General features: G+C 44.2%; 1 protein-coding gene and 1 long non-coding RNA gene across 5 annotated transcripts in view; one reads left to right on the top strand and one right to left on the bottom strand.

Annotated features, from left to right (window-relative positions):
- sick (sickie) overlaps positions 1-15,725 on the bottom strand; it is an 83,439-nt gene that overhangs the window by 48,438 nt on the left and 19,276 nt on the right. For 2 of the 4 annotated variants that reach the window (XM_035887918.2, XM_035887920.2), the window contains exons 3-4: positions 7,127-7,244; positions 6,678-6,730 (exon numbers count right to left, since the gene is read on the bottom strand). In XM_035887918.2, the coding sequence (XP_035743811.2) occupies positions 6,678-6,730; positions 7,127-7,244 (171 nt within the window). Of the gene's footprint in view, positions 1-6,677; positions 6,731-7,126; positions 7,245-7,302; positions 7,330-7,684; positions 8,660-15,725 lie in introns of those variants that run through there. The other 2 variants (XM_035887922.2, XM_035887924.2) reach the window with 2 other exon arrangements.
- LOC118451444 (uncharacterized) overlaps positions 5,252-15,725 on the top strand; it is a 29,013-nt gene continuing 18,539 nt past the window's right edge. The window contains exons 1-2 of the long non-coding RNA XR_004841097.2: positions 5,252-5,591; positions 6,538-6,638. This is a non-coding gene — a long non-coding RNA (uncharacterized LOC118451444). The remainder of the gene's footprint in view (positions 5,592-6,537; positions 6,639-15,725) is intronic.

Here is a 15,725-nt window from a genome sequence, read left to right as displayed (position 1 = left end):
TTTCTTCTCTTGGGCCATGTGCGACGACGCTACTAAACTTTACGTAATTATTGCGAAAGATTAAGACGGAGAGAAAGAGAGTCGAGTGTTTTTTTCTTTTTCTTTTACTCGGATATATATATTTCTCCTATCTTTTCTCATTCGATATTCTACATTATATTCTTTTATTTATATTTCGAGGACATATCTTGATTTTCGACGGAGGAGGAAAAGGAACGGAAAAAGAAGACGATCGGGAAGGACGTTTCGATCGTCATCGATCACGTCCGATCGTATCTCGACGACGGCCGCGCGTCGTCCTTGGCCCCTATGCGCTTGTACTCGGTCCACTCGATTTCTTTTATAGAATCAACTAGATGACCGTTTCGTTGGAGCAGTTTCTTCGGCCTTGATCGCGGCGAGATCGTACTTACGTTCTTACTTACGTACGTTACGTACGTTACGTCAACGAGACGTTGCGAGAGGAAAGAAAAAGTCGTAGCTAATGCTTGTTAGGCAAAGCTTGGTTTTTTCTTTTTCTTTTTTTTCTTTTTTTTTCTTTTTTTTTTCTTTTTTTTTTTTTTCGTACGGCCAGCGTCTGGTGACGCGACGGTGAGCACGAGCGAGGATTGCCTTAGCTCGGATAATTCTCCTTTTCTGTTTCTTTTTCTTTTTTTCTTCCGCGGCAGCGCTAGGAATGTGCCTCGAAATCCTTCGTATATATACCTCTAACAGGTCCGTCGTGCACCATTTGAAAATTCCACGCTTCTGGATAACGCTAAATGAATAATATTTCTAAGATCAACGCAATTTCTCCATTCACCTTATTCGGGGAGGAGTAAAGTAAAAGGAAAGAATAAATATGTTCAATGAGGCTTAAACGATAATACAAGCAGAATAATTATAGTAAAAGAAGTCGTAGGAAGAAGGAGCTAGTGGGATAATGTCTGTGAAAAGATTACGGACGCGTTGCATCGATCGTGAGAGATTGAAAAGTAGCGAGAAGCGAGGACTCATTGGACGCGTTAACGTGTCACTCGTAATAGACGAGGATATCTCTCGTTTAACTCTTTCGACGGCGCAGCGTGTCACGATGAAACCTTCGCGACTAGGTCGAATCCATCTCCGAGGTCGCAATTTCCGAGTTGCTCCGAGTTGTATTATCTCGCGCTCGCTTACGCGCGAGATCCCATAATTTCATAGGTGTAGCTACTATCTCTGGTAATGGGAATAGGAAATAGAGGCGAGTTAGACACTCGGCTGACCTTACACGCTCGAGAAAAATGTAAAAGGACGAGCGAAATGGATGTCAAGGATTTTCACGAGTCGCGGAATAAGGTACAACGTACCGTGGCAAACGAGCGAACCCAACGCCCTTTCACCTATCCCACCTCTTTCCTTTTTCCCTCGCTCGTAGTCGGTCTGACTTTTGCATACCGGATATGTGCGAATGCTATCACCGCCTTTCCATATATACTATCTTGGACGAGTTAAAGGCCCATAAAATAGAAATCATTTTCGAATCCAATATCATCTATATTGGAACGTAAGAGAGAAAAGGGAAGAGATATAAGAGGATATAACGTTAATATCCCAGACGGGTCCGACGTCTCGGAGTCGTCGTCGGGGGCCAGTTCGCACGCTCGACGATCGAACGTGAGCGACTAGATGCCGATAGAAGGCGAATAGATGCCGATGCGTACTGGATCGAGGCACGGCGAAGCAACGCGAAAGAGTCGATTCCAAGGCACACGTGAGAGCTTTTTCAAAACGTTGCGAGAAACGAGCGGCTTCTGCCGATGCCAAGCCGCTTCGGCGAAGCCGCACTAACGTCAACTTGGAGACAGACTTCGCTCCGGCCGGAAATGTTGGAATTTGTTTCAACGCGACACGATGACGCGTCTGCCATTTTTTAATGCCACCATTCGCCTCGATGCGACTCCTTTTCTTTTTTTTCCCCTCTCTTATTTTCTCAACGAACGACCGTGCGAGCGAGCGGGCGGCCCGACGAACGAACCGAGAAATGACAGTACTCGACGACGAGTATATGTACGGCGTATTACATTTTGCGATAACTATTAAAGAGACAGATATCTACGTTTCGATAATACGTCGAGTTTATCTATTACGAGGAATTTTTAAAAAGCATTTTGCCTATCGTTCCTCGTAAAATTCCTTTTTTACGACCTCCTCGCAAGTAATTATACTCGAGTAAAAACTTGTTGAAAATTCGATTCTATCGCCAAGACTTAACTAAACGTTTAACCAAGACGTCCGCGTTAACGCGCGCGCACGAGAGAGAGAGAGAGAGAGAGAGAGAGAGAGAGAGAGAGCGAGAAAGAGAGAGGATATATCGTGGGAATCGAATTTTCATTGTTTTTCCATTATTCCAAGATAAACCTTAAATTAAATCCAATTAGACGGCGAGGCGATCGCAAATTCCTTCTCGTCGGAAGAAGAATCTTCACGACGTTGCCATCGTTGTCCCCAATTAATGCTCGCTTCATTTAATGCACAAATATTCCACCGAGCGAGCATGCAGATTAATCTTTCTTATTATCCAATCTCGTTGGAAGAATCGTTGCTCGTCGACGATGACGAAAACGTTCTTTCAAGATTATGCGAGATGACGAGATCTAGTATTCAAATTAGCAACGCTAAAGATCAAGTTATTACAAAGGAAAGCTTAATTATCACAGTAAAATAACAATCAAATTGGATTTATTATCATTGTAAATGACATATTTGATTCGATCCGTCGCGCTACAAGATTTAGCATTGTCTCGCGAAAAATCGGTAAAAAAAGAAAGGTAAAACTTATTTCCCGCCAAGTGGTACTCGGCGCCATGTTACGTTGGCAAAAAGTAGCGGGCCGTTTAAGCGAGATTACTTACTCGGGGATGCTCGATCTAAACGGCCTAGACGATATCGATTGCCACTGGTCTTGCACGCTATTCCCTTTTATCGGTCGATCGCCAAGAGATAAACGCTGGTCTAAGCATAAGGGGTATCCACGATCAACGGCGACCATTGGCCCACGATTATCGTGATCCTGCGCACGGATCGCGCACCGTCATCGCCACTCGCTACGAACTCGCTCAAAGAGAAATATTGCCTTTCGTCCTCGTTGACCAAGCCAATTAATTGTCGCTTCATCGGGCATGAAAATATTGCTTCGAGACCGTCCTCGTACGTATTTATAATTTTCTTAAAGAAGATTATAAATTCTCACTCTCCCTCTCTCTCTCTCTCTCTCTCTCTCTCTCTCTCTCTCTCTCTCTCTCTATCTATCTATCTATCTATCTTCCTCTTTCTTCATATTGAAAAAGTAAACGCGTCCGGAACTAGTTTCTGCGTTCTCTCCTTTACAAGTACTTACTGGGATCGTCGACTCTTCAAAAGTACACGCTTCTTCGCGAGAAACGTCTAACGACTCGTTATTGCGAGAATCCCTTACATACGATCGATTCTCATCCTCCTCCTCTTTTGTTTTTCTCTCATACTTTGTGCCTTTCCTTCGTCGCTGCAGGTATTTACGACATATTTTGTTGTTAGTCCTTTTCACCTTGACGAGCGATCGCAAAATTTCCGAGTATTTCCAACGAGATGAATATCGTCGCGCACTCTTCTCCCCGCAAACTTTTCCAGTATCGTTTTCCGGACAGGAATCACCGGTCGAGTGGCAAGAGCAGCAACGATCTCACCGATTCCCTGCTCGGCAGTCTTGCTACTACTGGACCCACGGTAAGACACCGACCGACGAGAGAGAGAGAGAGAGAGAGAGAGAGAGAGAGAGAGAGATAGAGAGAACGCGCGGAGCACGAGGTAGAGGTAATGTATCCGGCGATTGGACGGATAGGGTGGGGGACGAACAGGAGAAAGAGAGAGAAGAACGAAACGCGAGCATCGCTGTGTTGGTGGAACTCTGAGAGAATAATTCGTTCTCATATGCGAGTCATAAAGCAACATCCGAGCAGGTATCCACGTGGCTCCTCGTGCCGATCCCGTCGCGCGATTGTTCCGTTTATAGATGCCATAAGACGTTACTTCGCGGACATATCCATGTGAAATGTTCTGGCACGCGACGACGTAAAATCTATTTAGACTAATTATTACACAATGCGGAATTATACAACGAAATGGCGCCATATCGCTAGAATATATCCACGAAAGGACGTTACGAAAAGGAAGAAAGGTCTCATAGGAAATGGCACGTTGCGCGGATTAACATGGAACGACCTCATCTCTTCGTACGTTCTTGCGCGTTCCTACGAAGCGCTTACTTCGTTATATCGAACGTTCAATTACAGTTATTAAAGGTAGACAATTATAAATCATTAGATCGAATTATAACGGGAACGTAGGACAAATTCCTGTACGTTACAAAGCGAATGGCTAGGATTAATAACAAGCGCGTTGGAAATCTCATTCGCTTGGTAGGTAAGAACGTACGGTAAGAATCCCTCTTTCATTCAGCCGATCTCGACACTGTCAACAATCCATTTACAATCCATTTATACGAACGCGAAAGAAGGAACTTTCTTTGAAATTTCTGTCGACTCGCGACGAATATTTACAAATGTCTTTTCTTCGGTGGATCTACGATCGAAAGATTTCTAGTGATTAGTTAAATACTTCACAAGGATTCTACCTACATATGTAAATACGTATGTTCCTACAAGGGATATTTACCTTCGATGGATAGATATCTTGTTGAAGAGTATAAAAAAAAAAGAAAAAAAAAAAAAAAAAAAAAAAAGAAAGACAGGAAAAAAGATTCATTAGAGATATCGAGAGGTCCTACTTACGGTGCGACGAGCTTTTATTTATAAAATTATCGCGTAGAGTCTCATTAGAACCGAAGCAGTGGTTGACTAATATATACGGAGAATGAGTCAGAGCCATGCGACGAAACGAGTGGACCACTCTGCGAAATAGAAATAGATCGCGACGAACCGAGTGGACGCGGTCGAAGATATACGGCGTTGTGCCTCGCGCTGTTCGAGTTCTACTTTGGATCTTTTCAAATTTTTAATGGCGTAGAGTCAATATTAAATCTATAAATTGAAAGAAAAAAATCACATCATCGATCACCTTTATATTAGCGAAGAAATTGTGAAAGCTCGTAATAAAATTGCCAGTTTCTTGTTCCAGAGTACAGCTGTTTGTCGTTCAACGACAAGAGAAAGAGGATAGAGAGAAGGAGACGGGACCGCATGTAAGTCGCGTGCTGCGCGTTAGCCCGAAGGCAAAACACGTGATTTGACTTTCGCGCTCGCGCGTTCAACCGTAGCGATACCCGTGCGCGCGCGCGAGCGTTTTAATTATAGACCCAAGCCCTTCTTTTCTCTCTCGGTCCTCTTTTTCCTCATCTTCTCGCGTCCACCCTCGACACCGCGAAATCGGCGAGGCAGACCGACGCGCGTCTACCGCGCGGAGCACGCGCTCGTTTCTACGACGACGTCAACAACAACGAGGGTGTAGCATCAAAAGTGCCAAAGATTACTTCCAACGCTTGCCTTTTTTTTTCTCTTCCCTACGAGAGCCCTTACGATTCCGATCGTGAGCTCGAAAACGTTGCTGGCTTAACAACGAGGCGAACAGTTTATCAGGTATATTTAGCGCTTTCCTTTTTTCAAGTACTATAATATTCGTTAATTGGTCGGACTTGCAAAGGAAAAAAAAAATATTCTTACCTATGTGCCCGACGTTTCTACGAAGGGAGGATCGAAAGACTAGTAGTGGCGGAATTCTTAACAAGCTTAAATATATCTTTCGTAATACAATTCCTTGTCCCTTTATAACGCGAAAGAGGCCAGAACAGATGTTAACTATGGATTATGCAAATGTGGACGGTAGGTTAACGCTTGACAATTGGAAATGTAATAGGCCTATGATTCTTATCCGGAAACGACGTTGCTCTTTCTCAGCGATGCACCAGCGCGCATCTCCATCGAGTGTGTATCTCTCTCTCTCTCTCTCTCTCTCTCTCTCTCTCTCTCTCTCTCTCTCGTTCCATCCTTCTTTACATCCTTATGGTATGCCACTCCTCTAGGGTACTTCTTTACATCCTAATTTTACCCCCTGGCTTTTCTTCCCTCGTTCGATGCTCGACCAATGCTCTTTTCGGGAGACCGCAAAATTGGAATGAAAATAAACCGATCGTGAGAGAGACTAGGAGTAGTAATACGAGCCACGAGTTAAACGCGAGACCAGTTTTACGAGGACATTATTTACGATTTGATTTTACTAGATTTTATGACGCGATGATGCGCCTCAACCTTGCGGCTGGAAATGTTATTTCTCTCGCGAAACTTTAATGATAATAACATACGAAAAATAGCCACGGCACACAAGGCATTAATTATTAACAAATGATAATTTTTATAAAATTCTAAAATATCTTTACGCAAATGTTATCGCTCACAATGCGCTCTAAATGATCCATAAACGACTAAGAAGTATACATGTAGATGGCCGGCTTTAGCTGAGCGGACGAACCGCGACGCTTTTCTTGACTTTCTTTACGTGCCCTAAACGTGCTTTCTATTTTTAAAGGACAACTCCGTAAGCCACCGTAGAAGCCGACACTTTAATGGACTCGCCGAGGAAGCGAGTAAGGACGTTGTACTTGGCGCGTCAGGAAGTCGATGGGAAACGTAACGTATTATAATATTATCAAGGATATCGGGACTCACCATTTGTTGAACGCTCTTGGGCTTCCGGTTAACGTCGATCACCTTTTGATTCGCTGAAAAATAAGAAAGAAACGAATGGCCAAATCAATTTATTTCGTTTCCTTGGAAGGCCTCGGAGGCCTTAGGCGAATTTTTTTAATCGTTTCCTTTGATAAAGCTAAGGTGCGTGCGCAGGAGTAAAGACAGATGTGTGTGTGTGTGTGTGTGTGTGTGTATACATATATATATATATATATATATATATATATATGTACGGACATATTATGTAGAATAATGCGTATAGCTATTCGTTGTAGGTAACTGTCCAACTCCATAAGCGAATAAACGAGCACAAGTAGATGTAGGTACTGTTACTCGTTTGTCCGTGCGCGTCAAATCGGTTTACGTGTCGTTCAACGAGATCGTCAACGGCAATGAAGCAAGCCGGAGTAAAGAGATATATCACTTACTGACAGCTTCCACCAAATCGGCAAGGAGCACTCCGTCGCAGAGATCGGCTTGGAGATCGGAGACTCGTCTCTTCGAGCCACCTCGCTCGAGATAATAATTCGCCCAGTCGGTGTAGATCTGTATATATATATATAACAAAGAGAAATGAAATTTTATGGGACGAATCGCCACATACTTGTATATACATCTAGTACACGTAGAGTCGTTCGTAGTCCGCGCATAGACGAAGGAGGTTCGTGGAAGGAACGTAACCGGCGATCTCTCATTGGTACGTCGATCGCACGATCGCACGTCCCATCACGTACTCGCACTTACGATCATTAACCGTACGTACGTACGTAACCACCGAAGGCGAAGGCACGTTCGTCGGACGACGTGAACCATGCAACGTCGGAGTAAACGTCCAATTTCTGATCGAAACGGTCGTCCGACGTTTTGCTCTAGTTAGTCGAATGAATGTGATAAACTTTTGTCGGAAAGGACGAACTTTTTTTAGTCCGTTTGGCTGGGGTCGATGGTACGTACGAAAGAAAGAATAAAGGAAAAGGGATGTATACCTGTACAATGTTGCGAGTAGAATCGGCTTTAATATCGTCGGTAGAACTGCGCACGGATCTCGGTGCCCTGATACAAGCCATGGTTCCGATCGCACCTTACTAATTATAGTCCTTCTAGACTCATAGAGACACACCGGTAAAAGCTAAGCGCTCACTCGGAGCAACCTAGATACAATTGCACTTTGATCAAGAACTCTGCACAATGCTATGCTCGGAAACCAACGATCTTTTCACTCGTTCTATTCGCTCATCCCCTATTAAACGTTTTATCATCTCTTCCAACCTCCTTTTTTCTTCTTTTTCCGTCTATTTCACACTTGAGACAACGGCAGAGAGCGAGAGAGAGCGAAAGAGAGAGAAAGAGAGAGAGGGAGAGAGAGAGAGAGAGAGAGAGAGAGAAGGAAAGAAGAATAAGAAAAAAATCCATGCCAACTTGGCTGCGGAATGAATGAAGGAAGGACGTTTTCACTTCATGCAACATTCACGGCTCTTCTCGCGTTTCTTTTTACGTTCGCTCAAGGAAAGGGGAAATTGGAGGAGGAGGAAGGAAAATAAGAAGAAAAGAAAGAACAAAGAGGAACGTTCCTTCTTATTAATCTCCCGGGAAACGAAGGAATATACTTGACGATCATAATCGTCGATCGTAACTCGTCATTCCCTGATCGGGATCTATCCGAGAGGCGGAAAAACGTAACGCGTCGTTCCTCCTCCTCCTCCTCCTTCTTCTCATCCTCGGCGGGTGACGTAAACGACACCTCCTCTCTTCCCACGTTCCTCTTTTATTCGTCGAATCGTTCGGATCAAAGTTTGCCTTCGCGTTCGGGTCCTTCTTGGTGCGATTACCGAGAGAAGAACGAGATGGCTCGAGGCGCATCGTGAGCGCGCGACCACGATGGACTACTTCTCCTCTCCTTTCTTTTATCTTTTCTCTCGCGACTCTACCGAAACAACGAGACGCAACGCGTCTATACGGCGCGACGCACCGGACGTAACTGAATACACGCCTCGGCTACTTATCCCCGCGTAGGTGCGTACCCTATCCCCTCTCTTTCGCCCACTCCCTATCTCTCTTTCTCTCTTACTTCCACTCTCTTATTCGCTTTCCATCTTTCTCCCTCTCCTTCTCTCTCTCTCTCTCTCTCTCTCTCTCTCTCTCTCTCTCTCTCTCTCTCTCCATCTTAATATCTCAAGATAATATTCTATGATATTTCTTTATTTTCGAATGCAACTTTAACTTTTGGCTCGTTTCGGATTAGCACGGTTTCTTCTATGTCCTCTTACCTTTTTACGCCAATGTGTCTTCTGAAAGTAGACGAGGATCGTTTACCTTCCAGCTCTGATATATCCGGTGTGGAATATTTTTCAAGCGCATAACGTTTGAGAGAATGAGTGAGATGGAAGCTTGCAAACAATGCGAGAGGATACGAGCGATAAGTCTATGTGACGTTTCGAATAAATCGCGAATCCTTTAACGGACTCTCAACTAACGTGTGTAAGCGCGCTCGTTATAACAGCTGACAAAGCGATGCGCCCGACTATGAGAACGAGCCAAGTGTAAACCGAACGATGCATCGACAACTCAAATTAATTCCTCGAAACTCTGTTAACTTGTTGCCTGACGAGCGGCTAGAGTAAATACACGTATGTACGTGTCAATTTGTACGGTACATACGTATACGTACATGTCCGTCTCAACTTTAATATTAATCGTAATACGAAAATCGAACGTAATTATGTAAATAAGATGTAATTTTTATACGATCCCTAGAGAAAGTTTTATCTTTTGAAAGATAAAGTCTAACAATAATAATGTAATATTTTCTTAGAGTTTTGTGGAAATTCGTAGAATTTCATCTTGCCTTGGTGTACGCATCAACGAAGAAATATTAATCATCCGTTCAAGGACGAGACTCATTCGAAGAAGAGAGATTCAAGCAAGGAGAATTCGATCGGTTTTTAACGGCACGAAGAGAGGCCAAATAAATAGGCGATATGAAATTTTTCTTTTCTCGAATACGACAATATTCGCGGCTCGGCAGAAACGACGTAGGCCAAAGTCGGTGTTGAAAATTTTTTCCGCGAGTTCGGTCAAGTGGAATTCTCTCGGGTCGCACGAACAAATTATACCATTGCAACTAAAGCACCGCAGAACGAACTTTCTTTAAAAAGGAGATTTTTAATTAGAAGATAATAGATTCTCAAAGAGAACAGATGTATTACGGATCGGATACTCCTGAAGAAAGGTGAATTACGACGAGGACAATGAAATACTTGCGTCACGAAAGAAAGAGTTTAATTTCCCTACTTGGGGAAAGAAAAGGAATTATTCTGCTCGCGTCGCGTCCTTGGTTTCGATCGACATTGCTCGTAAATATATTAGTTCGAACACGAGTGAAAGCACGAATCAACGAGTAAAGGATCGGATCGATTAAATTCCATTTAGGGCTCGTTATTTGTCCAAACGATCATACGCCGATGATAAGTACGATAAAGTTAATTGCGGATAAATTATTTTCGTCAGATGCCGTGAGTTTTATTCGCATGGTTGGCCGAAGAAAATAATTTTATCGATATCCCGAGGGAGTCGCGAAGCTCGTTTCGTCGTTACAAAAGTTGATGATCCTTTTCGATATACATATTACCCGTATATACGCGTACAATCGTATTTATGTACATATATATATGAATATATATATATATATATATATATATATATATATATATATATATTCATAAATACGATTCCAATAGATAGTCCGAGCGAATAGGATTCGTTTGGTCGACTCACCCGTAACAGTGCGATGGATTTCTATTTTGACCTGTCGTGGCGAGATTCGTGCCGAAATTTAAGGGGGCTTTTCCTTCGTAACGACAATTTTGCGGGGCCGACGCGTTTGCCCATCAAAAAGGGCTTGGAAAAGGGATGAGCGGCCTTTTGTCGGTCTAATGCGAAAGGGGCTACTCGATGAACGCACCGAGAACAGGGAGATGAAATTTGGTTTGTCTTGCTCGTACCATCGTGACGTCCTACCGCGGTGAGGCGCAACGGTTAGAACCAGGAGGAGAAGAGTCACGTATACGTAAAGAGGGATGATGGGAAAGGGATCTGAAGCCAAAGAGGAGCAAAGGAAAGATAAGGAGGAAAGGGTCCAAAGAGGAAGGAGAGTGGGAGGGGGCCGGGGGAGGAGGAAGAAAAAGTCCCCCAAACAAACCTTTTCGAAGAAAAGTAAATTTTGGAAAGCGCTGAGATAAAAATCATATGTCCTCGTTGAAACTGTAAATAAATCTTCGAGGGTAACTAAAATGACGACGAAGAATAAAATTCATCCTATTTCCTATACCCAATCATTACGTGACGATATTAAACGTTCATTAGCTTAGGCAACATTCTCTATGATCGGTGAATTTATAACGGACAGATATTTTTTTAATTCAATCTAATAGTTTAGGCATCAGCAAAGGCCAAATTTAAATGCTAAATAATTATCGCCAAGATTTATAAATCGAAGTGGATGACTGCAGAGCGGCTCGATCACCGATTTTAGGGTAAAAGTTTTGAGAGAAAGAGAGAGAGAGAGAGAGAGAGAGAGAGAGAGAGAGAGCGGTCATAACCGAGTTACAGGTCCCCTAGTAAGTAAGAACGGTGGAGGAAGCGTAGTCCTCCCTTAGAAACGGTACGGTACGGAAAAGGGAATGGAAGCGTACGTGTCCTGCAAGAGAGCGCGGTAGACGCAAGTCTCGCGCATTCGCATCCTCTTGAGAAGTTCGAGGAAGCAGAACCGTCGTCATGGATACGATCGGCTAGTGCCACGCGAAATTACTTTTCAACTTGGCTGCGAGAGGAACAGAGAATTTTACCAGTAGAGAATAGTCAGACGCGCTACGAAGATCTCGAAGATATCTATTGCCTTACGAATTTTTGTTGATAGATTCCGAACGAATTCGAAGACGTTACTTTTATCCTTATTCTTTTAACGGCACACAGAGTGACGCCACGTGGACGCTATGTTTTATGAATGACCTACGCGTTACGCCTACACGCGTCGCGTTACGATGCACGCGAGCTAAATATACCTACCTACGAGTAATACCTACGAGTTGTCCCGAATGGCGATGAGACGAACGCTAGCGAGCCCAACCCTGCCATTGTATGACAGTATTATCGTACCTGTTTGTACGCGCGAGCGTTGTTCCGTTTAGTCTAGGCTTTTCTATGCGGCAATCGATAGGCCCACGCCAATCCGATCAAGCCTGATCGCGCATCGATCGTCCTTTTAGAACCAGTTGTCTCTTACTTTAGACCATATCGAAAAATGTCGCTTCCAATTTCGAATAAAACTTGGTAGACGGCTAGTCCGCCCAAAAAAGCCCTAATAACGAGCCTCGCGACGTTTCTTTGGGGTTCGTTGTATCGAGTGGTCCCTTGGCTAAAATGGAAAAAGGATTTTTCTCGGCCGTTTCTCTCTCTCTCTCTCTCTCTCTCTCTCTCTCTCTCTCCCTCCCCCCACCCCCGCTTTCAACGAGAAACCAACGAAAAGACGTTCGCGAGAGGGGTGCGTTTAGAAAGAAGCAATCGCGTTCCATTGTTTCAACGTGTCTCAAGTTTAGGCGCTTGCCGTTTCATCGCTTTTCATGAGGAACGACGAAAATGAAATGTTTTCAAAGAAAAATTGATATTGATGTTGCGCAAACTAACGCAAGTTAGCGATTGCGAAATAAAGAAAGGAGATGCAGGAAATGGAAAGAGAGCAACGGAACGAGGGACGAGCTGATTTCGTTGGGGCTACGAATTGGCAATTGCAAGCTAAATGATTTAGGTCGCTCGTACGTACTCGGTCGCTTTTACTCGGAGACCTTCCCCGAATTTCCTGGGGATGAGCCTACCCCAAGGCAAAGTAAATATCTTTGGCCCATCGTACTATCTTACCAAGAAAATAGATCTTTAATCAAATCGTCGGACTCGCACCACGATGACTCATGCCATGCTCCTTTGGAATGCACGGACGTCTCTCTTTGAAAACTTATATCTCTCAGAGAAATATAAAAGCTGCTAATCGATATCTACTCTTCCGCACGGGTATACGGGACTAAAGATTCTCCACAAACATTTTTCTTCCTTCATATGTATAATCAACCTCAAATGATACTGATCAAAACCGAAGTAGAAAAGAATCAAATAATCGCTCTACCGGAGAACTATGATCGAGAAGATTAATCGCGAGAGCTTCGAAAGTCAGGGAATGATTCGTCTGCAATATGTATAAGCGACGGAAAAGCAAGATCACGAACCACTTTGCGTGGTTCCTTTGCGAGAGATGCTGGTAGTCGGTTGGATCCCTTAAAGTAAACATCAAGTAAGAGACGGCGGAGGAGTAGCTACGCTTTCTTGGGATTGATCAAAGTACCTTCGCACCCTCGGGCAGCATATTTGATAGTCTTTACGGATGTTCTAACCTGCCGGCACGAGGATACTCGAAAGTTCTTTTCTCAAAGTAAACGTATCGACGTATCTACGAGAGCGCCTGGACGGAAGAAAAAAGAAACCAAAGAGTCGGTGAATTGAAAATTTAACAGAGAATCGGCATCATAATAATACGATGGCGTGTATCAAATCGAGGTAAATAAAGTTCTGCGTAAATCGCTCGCGGGAGAAACGAAATGCAGTAAAATTCGATAACGTCCTACCGCACGCTCGCCGCACGATTTTCAAAATTAGTAGGATAGGGGAATCCCAACGAGAGGGGGCGAAAGGGGACCAATGTGAAAATCGCTTCTCTCGTAGGATTTTGCCTCGGGGGCTGAAATGAGAGAAGCAGAGAGAGAGAGAGAGAGAGAGAGAGAGAGAGAGAGAGAGAGAGAGAGAGAGAGAGAGAGAGAGAGTATCGAGCGAACTGCGTTGAAGCTTAAAACGAAAAACCTAAATGTGAAGAGTAACGGTGAAAGTAAAGAGCGAGAAAGAAAGTTACGGAGAGTATAACAAAGAGAGAATAACGGGGGGGAGGGGGGAGGGAGAGAGGGAGAGAGAGAGAGAGAGAGGTTCGCGAGCGTGGCGCTAAACGCATATCGAAGCTAGCGTTTGGAAACGAGAGGCTTTGTCGAAATTGCTTCCGTTTTTCAATTAATTCGAAACGCGGTTTGCAACGGCAAACGTGATCGAAAGCCAGCTAGAACGTGCGAGCGTGCCATTGCAACGTCGAGTCTCGATCGAGCGACAAGTGAGAATACCTACCTATACTATTCGTAACGTGTGCCACCGACAGGAGTTCATCAACGAATAAATCCGATCGATCCCCTTTACGCTTAGCTATCGATTCTTCGATCGTAAAAGATCGTAAAAATATTCGGAGGATTGCTTTCTACGTATGTTAATGATACGTACTAATAGCTCCATGTTTTTACGATCATTATGATCATTTTATTCGCATTTATTAACTCATATAAATAAAATACCTACGACCCGGTGAAAATTATTATCGTCGAACGAGATACTTGTATTAATTCGATAGATTGAGGAGAGTAAGTGCCAAGGGAAGGGTAGAGGCCAACTCGGGAATAATAAATTTGTGCCGAGCACTTCCTTTCGAGCGAAATCTTTGGAAAAATTTGTGCCTTTCGTAGTACCTGCTGAGTCGTTTTTCCTCGATGTTGCCATTGATAAAAATGATCAGCGTTCAGAGCCCAGCCTGGCGCGAAACTGAAGCCTTCCGCGGGGAATTGGGGGAGCTTTTTGCCTGGGCCAATCGGACCAATTTGTTGGCGATGATGCAATCGTTGTCGAATCAACGGATCCGAATCCGGTAATTCCGTGTATAAGCCTCGCCTGCTACCAAGAAACTCGTCTTTACCTTCCAAACGAGGAAAGGTTTGACGAGGTTGCATCAACATTTGCTTCTCCATAGTGTAGAGAGATTCGAATTCGAGGAACGACAAACAAGGCTCATTCTTTTCCATGTTTCTCGGATAAAAGTCAAACGTCAAACCCATCTCGTCTCGATCAAAGTCCTCGGCGAGAGGCGATTCTCGTCTTCTCGGCGAACGATTCGTAGAACCAATTTGCGTAGACTGTCGATCGTCCGTCTGCGGGCACCTCTTAGGTGACTTTTTGATCGTCGTACAATCTAGATTCTGATTCGCGATCTTTCTAGGAGAACCGAAGGCGTTTCGAGATCTTAGAGTACTTGGAAAAGAGGATTCTACCACGTTAGTCTCCAAAGATCCATTCGACGTACATCCCTCTACCGATTGAACGATGGATTTCGATGCGATCAACTTCTTGTTAGACGACTTGCTCTTGGCTCTTGCACCGTTGATATTATTGTTATTGTTGTTGTTGTTGTTGTTGTTGTTGCCGCCTCTGATACTGCCGTTACTACTGCTGCTGCTGCTATTGCTTCTCGTGTAAAGGCAAGGTAGCTTGATCTCGGATGCGCCGGACATTCTAGCCACATTTTTTGTTCTCCTCAATTCTAGCTATCGGTCGAAGAGCACTGCCGATCCTTAGGATAGGATAAATATTATTTTCTAAATAAAAGCCGTTCGAGAGGCTTTCGAGGGAGGAAGGGAGGAAGTGAGAGAGGGAGGGAGAGAGAGAGAGAGCGAGAAAAAAGGTAAAAGCGAACGATACGCGAATCGTACGGGTGATTACGGCTATTAATCGAAACTTGTGTCGATCGATCGAACGGAAGGGGCAAAAGGGCAAACGCGCGGACGACTCCGCAAAGATTCTCGGGAGAACTGAGGAGGATGCTTCGAAGCGTCGAACGCGCCGCACGATGAAGAGACTGCGTTGTGCGCCCGCGCACTATTGCGCCGCGCGTACCACGTACGTACTTACGTATCTACGCGCAGCCAGGTATGTCCGAGTCTCTCTGAGCGTGAAATGAAAAGGGACGAGAACCGGTCAATTATTTTACCCGGTTCTCTCGCTCTTCTCCCTTCCTATCCCTCCACCTCCTCGAGTACTCGAATTACGAGCTAGCGTAATCATTTTCGAACCCGTCGACTCGTTTTTACGAATCGCCTACTTTACGCCTATTTTACG

This window comes from Vespa mandarinia, chromosome 2 (assembly GCF_050613455.1).
Source record: "Vespa mandarinia isolate Hongniang chromosome 2, ASM5061345v1, whole genome shotgun sequence".
Classification (NCBI taxonomy): Eukaryota; Metazoa; Arthropoda; class Insecta; order Hymenoptera; family Vespidae; genus Vespa; species Vespa mandarinia.
This window is presented reverse-complemented; position numbering and strand designations above follow the sequence as displayed.